The sequence below is a fragment of the Ictidomys tridecemlineatus genome, chromosome 6 (genome assembly GCF_052094955.1).
Source record: "Ictidomys tridecemlineatus isolate mIctTri1 chromosome 6, mIctTri1.hap1, whole genome shotgun sequence".
Taxonomy (NCBI): Eukaryota; Metazoa; Chordata; class Mammalia; order Rodentia; family Sciuridae; genus Ictidomys; species Ictidomys tridecemlineatus.
Genome location: NC_135482.1, coordinates 167,797,060 through 167,813,232, shown reverse-complemented (window position 1 = coordinate 167,813,232; position 16,173 = coordinate 167,797,060). Strand labels below are relative to the sequence as shown.

The following is a 16,173-nucleotide window of genomic DNA, read 5'->3' as shown; positions in this document are numbered from 1 at the left end:
ATTCTATTCCTAGGCTTGTCAAAGGTGACAGCCTGGGTACCTTGTTTCTCTGACATGTCCATTGGTCTGGCACCAGGAGCTACACTGACACCAGCTTCCGGCTCTTGCCCTTTGTGGTCAGAAATGTATACTATGTGAAACTGTCATCTTTGTGTAGTGGTCTGTAACCAAGAGGTCTGTCACCTCCTTGGTTACATTTCTAATTTTTATAATTTTTTTGAAGTTATGGAACATCTTTGCAGCAGATTCATTATTGGAGTAAAGGAAATTGACTCTTCTACGTGTGTTGATCTTCTATCCTGCTAATTTGGTAATATCTTTCTCTTACCTAATTAGTTTGGATACAGTTAATGGTCTATGTTGAATCATAGTGGTGAGGGGAGAATGGACATGTTTTCCTTATTCTTGGTTTTAGAGCAAATGTTTTCAGTTTTTCTCCATTCAGAATGATCTTGGCCCTTGGTTTGTCATATACAGACTTTAAGATGTCGAGGGAAGTTCCTTCTGTCCTTAGTTTCTCTTGTTATAAAAATGAATAGGTAGTGGCCTTTGGCAAATGCATCTTCATATCTATCAATGTAATCCTGTGATTCTTGTTCTGAATTCTAATTATGTGGTTTGTTACATTGATTTCTGCATGTCTTCAACTGATTAATTTTCTTCTCTGTGACCTTGATGTGTGACATTATTAGATTATTTTTTTCTCTATGACCTTGAGTTGTAACATTAGTTAGCTCTATGGTATTTTTGGTATATTATATATTTTTTAAAAAAAGTTAACAAAAATCTATGACAGTGTGAAGAGAACTTAAATTTTTAGCAATGGGTTTCTATATTTTTTAAAAACATTATATAAGTTGTCTTCACTCTGTCACATAGATTTTTGTTATATCTCTATTCTGATTTCTTTCTAAGGTTTCTTTTCTACAATTCATTTCTCTTGTGAATGTGTAGCATTTAATGTTGAATTGTAGGTGCTGGAATTCCTTTATTATTCCTTTATTATATTTCATCCATTATTAACTATGCAAGGAGGACTCTGTCTTTATTTGTGTTTCCTAACATTGACTATTCATATTAGGAACTTCCCTAAACATCTTAAAGCCTATATATGACAAACCAAAGGCCAACATTATTCTGAACAGAGAAAAACTGATAACATTTCCTCTAAAACAGATGTGATTACAAAGTGAATTGCTTTGTCAATGAATGAAATATTTTATTGATGTCTTTAAGATCCATTTAATTCATTGTTTTTGAAATATTTTTAGTTCTAAATAATCTTTATGTCTAGATGACATATGTAATGGTTAGAGAGTTTTGTTTAAATCCCCCAGTAATTTTGTATTTTGATCTTTTTCCTTCTTTATATTGATAAGAGTTTGCTTTCTGTATGCAGAAGCACAGTTGTTTGGAGCATAAATATTTATTATCAGTATATCTTGTTGCTGGATTTTCCCCTCGCCGGTTTGAAGAAATCTTCTTTGTCTCCTTTAATTAATTTTGACTTGAAGTCTACTTTGACATTAGAGGAGCTACCCCTGCTTCCTTGCTTTTTCCATTTTCATGCATATCTCTGTCTCTTAAGGTGAGTGTTTTGTAGGCAACATGTTGCTTTGTATTGTTTTTTTTTAATGCAAACTGCTAATATGAGTTTTGCTTTCATTATTATTATAGAAAGATGATTTTTATTTCCTGCCATTTCAATTTATTTCTAATGCTAAATTCAAACTTGGTTATCCTTTAATGGGACTATTCTATTGTATTCATCTCTCTTATTTTTATGTATTTTCTCTGCATGAAATATTCCATCAAGGACATTTGGCAGTGCAGACTACCTGGTTACAAATTATTTTGGTTTCTGCTTATTGTGAAGGATCTAATCCTGTTTGGAAGCTGTTTTATTCCAAGACTTAGCATGTATCTTTCCATGCTCTCCTATCTTTTAGTGTCTATGTTGAGATATCAGTTGAAATCCAAATGGGTTTACCTCTGAATGTGACCTGATGTATTTTTTTGTGTGGCATTTTCTATTAGGCACTTTTCTATATATTTTTCTATTAGGCATTTTCATTATAATGTATCTTGGAGAGAATGATTTTTGCTCGCGCCTATTTGAAATTCTATATGCGTCTTGAGTGTGGATTTCATCTTGTTCCTATGATTTAAAAATTTTTCTCATACTCATTGAGAAGATTGTGTATTTCTTTAGTTCACATTTCAGGAGTCTTCAACCACAATGATTCTTAAGTTTGTTACCTGCAAACTGTCTCTGATTTCTGGAACATTCTGCCAATGGTCTCTTTGCATCTTTATTTTGACTCTATTTTCAAAATTATGTACTTTTTTGTTTAGACCACACTGAAAATCTATTTTCAAAGTGGTTTAATCTATTGGTAACATTTTGCAACTGAATTCTAAATCCAGTTGTTTATTTAGTTTAAATTATCCAATTGAAAAGAATTAAAACTATACTTGTTGTGTTCTTTCATCACAAAGGACTCAAACAAAAAATAGTAAAACTTTGGAAAATAAGCACACTTCCATGTAACCTATGGATCAAGGAAGTCTAAAGGTGGACTAAGTGAAAGATCATTGGGTCATTAGGCAGGAGGAATTTACAAGAGCATACCCGTCAAGGATATGTACTTCAGGACAAGCCCACAAAGTTGTATGATTGCATGGATTGATGTGGAAATATCACATGACAAAATTCAATACCAATGGAAAAAATTCTGAGAAAAGTAGGATTAGAGAGTGTTATGGGTTAAATTATGCCTTCCAAAGCAATTGTTGAGGTTCTAATCCCACACCTACCAATCACGGCTCCCCTTAACAAATGACTGAATTATGATGTAACTACCAAAGATGGTGTCATAAAGGAGTAGGTCAAGCTCTTGGTTCTGTATGACAGAGCGGGCAGGCTGCTCATTCAAGGGCACTTTTGACCATATTTTTTATGACAGCAGAGCACATTACAATTTTTATTACATATATAGAGCACAATTTTTCATATATCTCCTTGTTTACAAAGTATATTCACGCCAATTCCTGTCTTCATGTATTTTGGATAGTAATGCTTACCACATTCCACAATTATTAATAACCTTATGGTTACCTCATAGCCCCCCCCTTCCCCTCCTACACCCTCTGCCCTATCTAGAGTTCATCATGTCTCCCATGCTCCCGACTGTTATAACGAGGGAAAGCTGAGTAACACAGTACCTCCATATTTTTTAAAGTCCTTTGCTTCCTAACTTGGTAAGAACATTTTTCATGTGTTGAATAATGATCTATATTGATCTTTAAAATTCTTAATGTCCAATTTCCCTTTTGATCTCTATGTCTTTAGCTATATGTTATATACTAAGGATATAGAAATTTGATTCATTTACATTTATGCAGGAGGACTGGATATCCTATTTCATCAATATAATTGAGAGATCCGATTTTAAAATTGACAACAACAAAGCATCAGGAGAATGCTTCCTCAAATCCTGACTAATGGTAGGAGTGTGTGCCTTGGTACTCACTAATCAATCCAGTAGGTAAATATAATTGCACTTTTTTCATTTGTCCATTAGTTATGCAATTCATCAGCCATTTTTTTTCCTAAATGAGAGAGCTCAAACTTTCTGAAGTTTCTTTCCCTTTTCTTCCTTGAGTTGTCCAGACATGGTATGCACTTACTTGCTCTTCATTGAGGGCTTCCAGTCATATTTTCAATAGCAAAGTGAAGCAAGAGAACTGGAATGTTTCTTCAGAACCACTGGCATTTCTTAATCATGTTGTCACAACAATAATTTTAAACATCAATCCACTATAACTTAGCAATACTTGCCCAGTTCAGATGATGCAGAGATTATTTTGGATCCTACTGAGATCCAAGATTTTGGCTTATTTATTGGATCTCATTTCCCAAAGTACGGCCACATGCCAGGCAGATGGAGCTGCAGAAGGCTGCAAATTTGGTTTCATGCCTGGGTCAAGACAAGCCCTCCTGATATGGTTTATGTTAGACCCAGATCACAAGGCCAGGTGTTCTCTACTATTGTGGTGAATTCATTCCTTTTCGGAGACTTTTCATGCTAGAAAATTTGCTGTGACCTTATTAGTTCATTCCCACTGTTTCTCTAAGTTTGCAAACATGGGGTGAAAGGCACTGGATATTGTGATCTTTCCCTTTCAGAATGCACTCAGCTCCTTAGACTACCCTAAGTTTGACTCTCTAGGAGACACAAAAGCCTTTTATAAGGCAAATAAAGGCTTCTACAATGTGAATTTTCCAAAACAAGGTGTTTCTGATTCTGATTTGAGAAGAAGAAAGCTTCCATGTTGACTTTTGGCAGCTTATTTTACTAAAAAATAAGCAGCAGCATTGCTTCTTATTGATCACTCTGATAATAATGATATAAGCAAAATTGCAAAGACATTTTTGTTTTTAAAGTCAGAGCTGGTTAGTATAAATTCTGGTGATGACTTTATTCTTTTTATTGCTGAGTAATATTCCCTTGTGTATATATGCCACATTTTTTATGCATCCATCTATTGAAGGGCATCTAGGTTGCTTACACATTTTAGCTATTGTGATAATCATATATTTCTGTCTAATCTATTGTCCATCTGTCCCTCTGTCTTTAGAGCTAAATATCTCCATCACCCTAAATCCTTGAGGTGGACATTTTGCAGATGCCGGAACTTTCTGCTGGTTTTGGAGTTTGTAGTTTCTTAAATAATAAGTTGTTATTCTTACTTTTTCCCTCCATTTTATTCATCTCCCTGTCAGACCAAAGTAGAGAATGCAAAACAACAACTGAGTGAACAAGTGAAGAGCTGACAATGACACTTGGTGCCCAATACCCGCTAAACTGTGATCACTGTGAGCAGCTGGCAGAAGCCCTAGCAGTTGCTGTAGTTTATGAAAACCAATGCCAGTTTAGTTGTGCTCTGTATCTTTTTTCCCATAGGCAGCCAGAACCTTGATCTTTCTCTACAACAGATAAATGAAACAAATAATATGACTGAATTTCAAGTGTTCCTTTGGATCTACACCTATAATTCATCATCTGCTTATATCAAAGGTAGTCCATTTTTGTTGTTGTTGTTGTTGTTGAATGAAGTGTTTCTTGTTTCCTTCATACAGTTCAGGTTTGCATAGATTCCCAAGACAGGGTGACTCTTGACCTACAAATGCTTATATGTGGTGCTCTCATTCCTGATATCCTCTTAAAGGTTTTAATTGCTGAGACAAGTTTCTTTTTCTTAAAGTTTGCTACTTGGTATTTTTTCCAAATATGTGTGTGCTAACCATTAGAACTTTATTCTATTCCAGAAACACTTTTACACTTTACAGGGTGAAAAGATGCATAGGGATGAACTCTACAATGCCTTAGCATGCTATAAGTTGTTGGACTTTTAAGAGTTTGGTTCTCTGGAAAATGGTGTAAGTTTTTAAACCATCGTCTTAGTTCAAATAATTAAGTTAAATTCTTCAGAGAGATGGTCCACACCTCACCACTAAGGGTAGGTTAGGAGAACAGTTGCTGGGGATGCTGATTCAGCCACCAGAGATGGTGCTTTATGACATCAGTGGAAATGAAAATTAAGTCATCATTTAACAGATAATTGGCCTTTCAAGGTCAGGAATGTGTAGATATTTCAATGTTCTAATCAGAGCTCTTATCCCAAACTTATATTTGGGGAAGCCTCCTCTACTGGACAAGATCTAGAAGTTCAGTAGTTCAGCATGGAAAGCATCCTCCTGATTTGCTTCCCATGAAGCCTTTTGCCCCTGGATTCCCTTGCTCCGATTAACATGGTTTCCCTCACACTGACTCACTCCATTTTCAAAATCTCTACAGTTTCTTTCATGGTTGCCTCTGGAGCCATCCTCGGCACGCCTTCCTTGTCAGGTTGCCTTGCTGCTACAGTTGTCAACTCACTATTTGTGAATAAAGATCCCTTACAATTACTAATGTTAGATTTTCTTTTCACTTATAAGCTCAATGTTTATATTTTATAGTTTAGCCTTCGAAAATTTCCATTCTGTGTAATTAAATGGATATGTGCAAACATTTTCCTCTGTTTTTTCTTTATTACAATATTATTTGTTATATACAATGATAGACAATGCAATTCAGTTCATATTACACATATACAGCACAATTTTTCAAGTCACTACTTGTACAAAAGTATTTTCACACCATTGTTGTCTTTACACATGTACTTAGGGTAATGATGTCTAACTCATTCCACTGTCTTTCCTACTCCCTTCCCCATTCCCCCTCCCCTTTGCCCTATCTAAAGTTCCTCCCTTCCTCCCATGCTCTCCCAATCCATCACCATTTTGAGTCAGCACCCTCAAATCAAAGAAAACATTTGGCCTTTGGTTTTTTTTGGCATTGGCTTCCTTCCCTTAGCATTATATTCTCCAACTCCATCCATTTACTTGCAAATGCCATGATTTTATTCTCTTTTAATGCTGAGTAATGTTCCATTGTGTATATATGCCACATTTTCCCTATCCATACATCTATTGAAGGGCCTCTGGGTTGGTTCCACAATTTAGCTATTGTGAATTGTGCTGTTATAAACATTGATATGGCTGTGTCCCTGTAGTATGCTGCTTTAAGTCCTTTGGCTATAAACCAAGGAGTGGCATAGCTGGGTCAAATGCTGGTTCCATTCCAAGTTTTGCAAGGAATCTCCACACTGCTTTCCAGATTGGCTGCAACAATTTGCAGTCCCACCAGCAATGTATTAGTGTGCCTTTTTCCCCACATCCTTTTCAACATTTATTTTTGTTTGTATTCTTGATAGCTGCCATTCTGACCAGAGAGAGATGAAATGTTAGAGTAGTTTTGATTTCCATTTCTCTAATTACTAGAGATGTTGAACATTTGTTCATATATTTGTTGATTGTGTATGTTCTTCTGAGAAGCATCTGTTCAGTTCCTTGGCCCACTTCGTGATTGGGTTATTTGTCTTTTGGTGTTAAGTTTTTTGAGTGCTTTATATATTATAGAGATTAGTGTTCTATCTGATGGGTACATATAGGCTTCAGGCTGCTCCCAACAAGAAACTGGGATATCGCTGCTTCTATCAAAGGACAACAGAACTGATAAGACATCACCAAGGTCTCTGAGGACCTGGCTGCACCATGCCTATTAGATTCTGTACTAGAGATGCTAACAGTTATCCAATTGCTGAAGTAACAGGGAGTCTTGCATGGGCTTGCCTATCTTTTGTTTCTACTACTAACAGCCAACAAGAATGATTCCCCTCTCACTAGTCATATAATCTAATAACCTCTCCATGTTCTCACATCCTACTTGATAAATATCTCAGCCAAGGCTCCAGTCCCCCTTCCACCATCAAAAACTGTAAATCATTATGCAAACTGATTGACTATATGATAGAAGATAACCAAACTCATCATTTCTGATTTTAGTGAATAAACTGCAAATGTAAATATAGAAGCTGATATAAGGCTGCACGTTGGGTACAATGAGTGCCGTAATATTGATCTCTCCCTTAAGTAGGAGGTATTGGTAACCTGTAGGGAAACTGTAAGACAATAGGGCAGAAGCTGTAATACCTTGGGTCTACACTGGAAGAGAATTAGACACATTGACATCAAGAAAAACCAAGGGAGGAAAGTACTCCAAACAAACCAAGATGCTACAAACAATAGGATCCATAGGTAGTATGGTAGTTGAAATGTCAGAGAAGGAGTTCAGAATATACATAAATAAAATGATTTAAAAATTAAAGAATGATGTAAGAGAGCATATGCAGGCAAAAATTGGTTACTCCAACAAAGAGATAAGAGAACAAATACAGGCAACCATTGATCATCACAACAAAGAGATAAGTGAGCAAATGCAAGTTGCAATGGATTTATTTCAGAAAAGGATAGAGATATTGAAAAGAAACAAACAAAAATTACTGAAATGAAAGAAACAATAAGCCAATTAAAAAACTCAATAGATAGCATCACCAACAGACTAGATCATGTGGAAGACAGGACCTGAGACAATAAAGACAAAATATACAATCTCGAACATACGGTTGATCTCACAGTGAAGATGGTAAGAAACCATGAACAGAATATCCAAGAATTATAGAATACCATCCAAAGACCAATTTTAAGATTTATTGAGATAGAGGAAACTTCAGAGATTCAAACCAAGGGAATGCACAATCTCTTCAAAGAAATAATATGAGAAAATTTCCAAAATATGAAGAAAGAGGTAGAATTGGAGAATCAAATACAAGAGGCCTGTAGAAGGGGTCAGGGTTGTGACTCAGTGGTAGAGTGCTCATCTAGCATGTGTGAGGCCCTGGGTTTGATCCTCACCACCTCATAAAAATAAATAAAATAAAGGTATTTTTAAAAGATATAAGCATAAAAAAGAGCCTATAGGACACCAAAAGTACAAAATTACAACAGATCTACCCCAAATCACATTATAATCAACGAGACTAGCATACAGATTGAGGATATAATTTTAAAGGCCACAAAGAGAAAAATCAAATGACCTATAAGGAAAGACCAATTCAGATCTCAGCAGATTTTTCAACACACACTCTCAAAGCCAGGAGATCCTGGAACAACATATATTAAGCAATAAAAGATAATGGATGGGAATTTTCTTACTAAAAATGATACTAGAATAAATAAATGGGATAATATCAAACTAAAAAGCTTCTTCACCTCAAAGGAAACAATCAAGAACATGAACAGAAAGCCTAGAGAATGAAAGAAAATCTTTGCAACCTGCACCTCAGATAGAACACTAATCTTCAGGATATACAAAGAATTTAAAAAAAAAACTTAACACCAAGAAAACAAATCACCCAATGAATAAATGAGCAAAGGAACTGAAATAGCACTTGAAGGAAAGATTGGTGAAGAAATATATGAAAAAAAATATTCAGCATCTCTAGCCATTAGGGATATGCAGATCAAAACAACATGGAGATTCCATCTCACTCCAGTCAGAATGGCAATGATCAAGAATATAAGTAACAATAAATGTGGAAGAGGATGAGAAAAAAGGTTCACTTATACGTTGCTGCTGGGACTGCAAATTGGGGTAACCTTTAGAAAAAGCAAAATGGAGCTTCCTGAGAAATCTTGGAATGGAACCACCATTTGACCCAGTTATCCCACTACTCAGTACATACTAAGATGACTCAAAATCAGCATACCATAGTGATGCAGCCACACCAATGTTTATGGAGCTCACCTAACAATAAAGATACTATTGAGCCCAGCTAGGTGCCCTTCAACAGACGAATGGCTAAAGAAAATGTGGTATACTAAACAATGAAATAATATTCAGCCATAAAAAAGAATGAAATTATAGCATTTGCTAGTAAATGGATGGAACTGCAGATATCAAGCTAAGTGAAATAAGCCAATCGCCAAAAGCCAAAGGCCAAATGTTCTCTCTGATGTTTGGATGCTAACAAACAACAAGGGATGGTTGGTAGGGGAAGAATAGAAGTTCATTGAATTAGCCAAATGGGAGGGAAGAAAAGGAGTGGGGATAGGAATAGGAAAGACAGTATAATGAATTGACATAACTTACTTATATTCATACATAAATACATGACATCATGTACAACTGCAAGAATGGGATCCTAACTAGAATAAGTTATATTCTTTGTATGTACAATATATCAAAGTAGTCTACTGTCACGTATATCTATAAAGAACAAATAAAAACATTTAAAAATACTATAAAGAAAGATACAATTACTTGATGTGTATTTTGCCTTATTTGTCTTAGTTTATATTTTGTAAGTCTCACTTCTTAAGCCCAATTTAACACTTAAAGTCTAATTGGTTCACTGCCACTGCCATACCTCATCTTTCCATTATCTATAGCTTTCTGCTCAGGATATTACCTCTTTGCATTTGGTTCATTTACTTTCAGTGACTCTATGAGATTGTCAAAAAGATATTTTTCTTGTAAAATGTTTTTAAGCTATTCTTTTTTCTCCATCAATTTGAATGAAGCATCGGATCTCTGGTTCCTTTATATAAACATCCTTTCAAAATGTAATGTCCTTCATATGACAAAACCATATTCTGTATGAAATCAAACACTATTTCTTGGAATAAAAAAAGGGGGCTCAAAACATGGCTAAGTTCAAACTTTGTAACTTAGGTTTCAAATCGTTTATTTGTATGTCTGTACACTTTTTATTTTGTTTCTGTTTAAACTTTCATTCATTCACTCATTCAACAATTTGTTTTTCTTGGATGCCTATAATGGGCTGTACAACAGAGATTTGTTTATATTCTAGGAGAAGAGGAAGATCAAGAACTAACTTAAAAGTGATACATTATATCGTGCTTTATGATAATATTTCTAGGTTACCATTACATTTATGTGACAACATACATGGAAGAAGCAGCACAAGTAGAATGAAGTAGAAAATTATTGAATAATGGGATGGGATAGGGTTTACTGAAATACTAAATAAGGTCACTTGTGTAGAACTTTCAAGAAGAAAACATTTGAGTAGAGATGTTAATGAAGAAAGAAATTAGATAAATAATCAAATGTTTTGCCAGATTATAACACAAGTAGCCTGTAGTCCAACTTCTGATAGGGTCCTTATTTCCTTCTGAAAGCTCATGAGCCAGGTCTGCATTTCTGTTGGTATTCTGGTCATCTGAACACCAGAATCCCTGTTCAACTCTTCTTACAATAATCTAAAGCTTTTCGAGCTCACTATTTCAAAGTCTTACAAAGTCTTTGTGGGTCAAAGGTTTCTGATCCACACAATCAGTTTATTCAGAGGAACGTCCCCACTTCTCACTACACAAATGTATGAGTCTGTTATCTTTGATTTCACTCTAACCAAACCTCTGATAAAAAACAAAGTAGAGGATGGGCACGTGATCCCAAGGGCTCAGTCCATAGATGGCCAACTCCAATTCTCTGGGTCCAAGGTGAGGCAGTGCACTATGAGGGAAAGGCCCAGTGGAGGAAAGCTGTTCCTCTCATGGCAGTGAGGAAGCAGAGAGACAGGAAGGGATCACAGGAAAGTAGGAGCTTTCCTGGCATGACCACAGTGAGCTAGCTCCTCCAGCCGCACCTCACCTGCCTACAGTTACAACCTGAACTGAAACTTGAACGAACGCTCTAGTTAGGTTACAGGTTCCACATTCCAATAATTTTAGCACTATTTCTGCATGAATATAGGAGTTTGGGGGTGAGGGGACTTATGTCCAAATTTTAACAGACTGTAAGCCTATGTACTCTGTTTACTGAGGCTGAACGATCCCACATTCAAGCCCAGTTTGAGCAACTTAGCAAAATTTTGTCTCAAAATAAATATATAAATAAATAAGTGGCTGGGGATGTACCTCAGTGTTAGAGAATTTGACTGATATGTTTGAGACCCTGGGATCAATCACCAGTATGTCCCCTCAGCCAAAGTAATAAAAAATAAAAAATAAGTGCTTGAGGGATTGGGTTCAAAACTTCTTCCCCTTTCATCATGTGAGGATATGGCCACAAAATGTTCTGATTTTGAACTGGGAGAAGTGAAATACTACCAATAAATTACCCATTCCAAGGTATTTTGTTACAGCAGCAGCAAGATACCCGTTCATCTGGGAAGACCTCCATTTCTTCTCTCTGTGGGAAGGACACTTTTGCTGGTTCTAGGATTCTTGGCGTCCACATTTTGTTTCATATCACTTTGAATATATCAACCCACTCTTTTTTGAATTCCAGAGTTTCCAATGAGAATTCCTAGGTAGGAGTGTATGGGGCAATTAGGATGAAGCCTTCCTCCCTCTTAACCCCATAGGTGTTAAGACTGTGCTTAGGGAACAGATTATGTTGTTTCAGTATCACAATGGGAGCCAAGTGCTACTCTACTTTGACACCAATGATTTGGAAGAAAAAGAAATTGGATACCTTGAATGTGGATATGATAAGGTCTTCAGAAGCCCAGAATTATTAGAAATGTTTAGAATTGAAATGACAAGTCCTTTTAACTTGTAAACAAATATCAGTCTCCATAACTAATGGAAGCAAAAAAAAAAAAAAAAAAATGGAGTCCACTTGTATTCTTGTTGTGACATGGAAATAGTTCTGAGGCCCCAAAGGGAGATGACCACTGAGGGTTTAGGCCAGGCATGATTGGTCCTTTTCTTGCTCTGACCTCACAAGGAGCCATTGTGAGGAATCTTCAAACAGCGGGTATATAAGAAAGTGGCCAGGGCTGGGTTTTTGTCCACAAGTACAGGAAGCTCTTGGTGGTGACCTGTCGGACTCCCAGATAGTTAGTGCTTTTGGTGGTTGGTGGTTGGTATTCGGTGGTTGGTGGTTGGTGGTTGGTGGTTGGTGCTGTGGTCTTTGGCTTTTGGTTTTTTGATTTGGGTTTGTTGTTTTGCTTTGTTTTGGTTTTTGGTTTTGCTTTGTTGTTTTGGCTTGTTATTTTTTTTTAAGGTAGCATCCTTAGTTGGTGTTCCTGCTTAGGATGTTTAGCCAGAGTAGTGAGAGTAGTGAGAGTAGAGTAGCAGCACTGCAGGTGCCAGGCTCCTGCAGCGTGGCAGCCTTCATGGAGCACTATGAGTTCCTGAAGGTCATCGGGCGTGGTGGGTATGGCCAGGTGAGCCTAGCCCTCCATCGCCTCTCAGGGGCACAGGTGGCAGTGAAAGCCCTGGCACTGGAAGTGGAGAACATTCCGGCCTTCAACGAGCCCAAGATCATGATGAGTCTGGAGCACCCCAACGTGGTCCAGCTGTTTCACGTGATTGGCACCGAGAGCACCATCTACATGGTGATGGAGCACGTAGGTGGGGGACGACTGCTTGATCACATCACACGTGGCATGCAGGTGGAGGAGGTCCGGAGGGTTTTCAGGCAGATCGTGGGTGCCGTGGGCTACCTCCATGACAAGGGCATCGTGCACCGAGACCTCAAGCCAGAGAACATCATGCTGGATACCAGAGGCCAAGTCAAGCTGATCGACTTTGGTGCCGCCACGTGGTTCAGCGCTGGGGAGAAGCTGAGGCGGGTCTGGGGCACACTCCCATACCTTGCCCCTGAAGGTGTCTTGCGGCAAGAGTATGAGGGACCCCCGATGGACGTCTGGAGCCTGGGGGTCATCTTGTATTTTATGTTGACACGGAGCCTCCCATTTGACTCCACCTCCTCTGAGGACCTGCTGACGCGGATCACTCACGCCAGGTACCAGGTCCCTGACTCAGTGCCTGTGGGAGCCCGAAGGCTCATCCACAGCATACTGACCGTGAAGCCCCCGAAGCGGCCCACAGTCAAGCAAATCTCTCGGCACCCATGGCTGAAGCAGGGTGGGGAGCGTGTACCCCAACAGTGTAGTGAGGCTCTTCCCAAACACCCAGACCCCCAAATAATGGCGCTCCTGGTTGACCATGGTCTCGATCCATACCAAACCTGGCTATCTCTGGCCAAGAGAAAGTTTGATGCGGGGATGGCCAACTACTTGATTCTGCAGCACCAGAAGAGCCAGGGGGGAGAGCGCATGTACCCAGCGAAGCCTGTGCCTCGCAGGCTTCGGCTTTCCTCTTGTCCTGCCGGCCTTTCCCAGGGCCCTGTGCTCCCCACGAGGAGCACGAGTGAGCCTGCCCTTGGAGCCTTGCCCTTGCCCCATAAGCACCAGCTGCCTGAGGAAGCCAAACAGCCAGGGCAGGTGGGCATCAGAAGGGCCAGCCTGCCTGCTCCTCCTCTGGACTTGCAGCCTGCTGAGGCCCCGCCTCCTGACGAAGCCTCCCAGTCCAGCTCGCTCTCCTACTTGCCCAACCGCTGGAAGCGCCTGGTCAGGTTAGTAGAGACAGTCCGCAGCAGTTCCGCCCAAGATGTATCCCCAGAGCAACCCCGAGAACCCAGGAAGAGCTGGACCAGGAGGATCGCTAACTGTGTCCAAAGACTGTGCTGTTGCATGCCACGTGTCCGTGTCCGCAATAGAGTGTTTCCAAGGGTTCGCAGGAAAAGTGAGCCAGAGCCGGATCAGGAGACCTTTTCTGGCTCCGAGTTCGAAGTGGAGAGCTGAGCCACACAGGACCAGTGGCCAGCCTGCGATTCCTCTGCCCCCACCTGCCGAAGACACCAGACACTCTTCTGCCTGGGACACTTCACCCTGCCCTGCCCCCTTTCCCTTCTCCCGTTCTTCGGACATGTTTCTTGATACATTGATTTTTGGACAAATTGTATAATAAAATTTTTATTGCGAAATTTTTGAAAAATGCTCTGATTCAAATGAGGGTCTGCTCTCCAAGAAAAGAGGGTCCTCAGGGTGGGTCAGGTCCCACCAGCCATCATCTCCCAGGCCTGGACCACTGTGCCTCCCTCTACAGTGTAGACTCCCTTGCCCTTAGAATAGATGAGGACTCACTTGTCTTGAGCCAGTGTAGAACATTCACTTGCTTTCACCTAGTACAGACTGGCTTCTGTTGATCCAGTGTGCATGGAGTCTCTCCCATTGAGCCATTGTAGACATGACCTTTAGCTGGTGACCATGGTGACGAGGAATACCTCCAAGAAGGCATGGAAGACCTCAGTGTTCCAGGGCATCTTCATGATACTGTGTGTAGGGAAGGTAGGGAAGGAAGAGTTGGCCAGTACAGCAGTGGCTGGGTGCCTCAGAACCTGCCATGCAGCCGCCTCACTCAAAATTGTCATGACTGTTGCTATGGGACAGAGTACTCAGGATTTCAGGACTGGAGGGTCAGTTCATCCTATGGATGCAATTATCCATTAAGGCAAGGTGCACCCACAAGGATTTACTTACCTTTGGATTCTATTCCTAGGCTTGTCAAAGGTGACAGCCTGGGTACCTTGTTTCTCTGACATGTCCATTGGTCTGGCACCAGGAGCTACACTGACACCAGCTTCCGGCTCTTGCCCTTTGTGGTCAGAAATGTATACTATGTGAAACTGTCATCTTTGTGTAGTGGTCTGTAACCAAGAGGTCTGTCACCTCCTTGGTTACATTTCTAATTTTTATAATTTTTTTGAAGTTATGGAACATCTTTGCAGCAGATTCATTATTGGAGTAAAGGAAATTGACTCTTCTACGTGTGTTGATCTTCTATCCTGCTAATTTGGTAATATCTTTCTCTTACCTAATTAGTTTGGATACAGTTAATGGTCTATGTTGAATCATAGTGGTGAGGGGAGAATGGACATGTTTTCCTTATTCTTGGTTTTAGAGCAAATGTTTTCAGTTTTTCTCCATTCAGAATGATCTTGGCCCTTGGTTTGTCATATACAGACTTTAAGATGTCGAGGGAAGTTCCTTCTGTCCTTAGTTTCTCTTGTTATAAAAATGAATGGGTAGTGGCCTTTGGCAAATGCATCTTCATATCTATCAATGTAATCCTGTGATTCTTGTTCTGAATTCTAATTATGTGGTTTGTTACATTGATTTCTGCATGTCTTCAACTGATTAATTTTCTTCTCTGTGACCTTGATGTGTGACATTATTAGATTATTTTTTTCTCTATGACCTTGAGTTGTAACATTAGTTAGCTCTATGGTATTTTTGGTATATTATATATTTTTTAAAAAAAGTTAACAAAAATCTATGACAGTGTGAAGAGAACTTAAATTTTTAGCAATGGGTTTCTATATTTTTTAAAAACATTATATAAGTTGTCTTCACTCTGTCACATAGATTTTTGTTATATCTCTATTCTGATTTCTTTCTAAGGTTTCTTTTCTACAATTCATTTCTCTTGTGAATGTGTAGCATTTAATGTTGAATTGTAGGTGCTGGAATTCCTTTATTATTCCTTTATTATATTTCATCCATTATTAACTATGCAAGGAGGACTCTGTCTTTATTTGTGTTTCCTAACATTGACTATTCATATTAGGAACTTCCCTAAACATCTTAAAGCCTATATATGACAAACCAAAGGCCAACATTATTCTGAACAGAGAAAAACTGATAACATTTCCTCTAAAACAGATGTGATTACAAAGTGAATTGCTTTGTCAATGAATGAAATATTTTATTGATGTCTTTAAGATCCATTTAATTCATTGTTTTTGAAATATTTTTAGTTCTAAATAATCTTTATGTCTAGATGACATATGTAATGGTTAGAGAGTTTTGTTTAAATCCCCCAGTAATTTTGTATTTTGATCTATTTCCTTC

The 16,173-nt window shown here is 38.6% G+C and overlaps 1 protein-coding gene across 1 annotated transcript; it reads left to right on the top strand.

Annotated features, from left to right (window-relative positions):
- Window positions 1-12,510: 12,510 nt before the first annotated feature.
- On the top strand, window positions 12,511-14,064 carry LOC144365135 (sperm motility kinase 2B-like). Its single transcript, XM_078015946.1, has one exon. The coding sequence runs from the start codon at window positions 12,511-12,513 to the stop codon at window positions 14,062-14,064; it is 1,554 nt and encodes a 517-aa protein (XP_077872072.1).
- The last annotated feature ends 2,109 nt before the right edge of the window (window positions 14,065-16,173 follow it).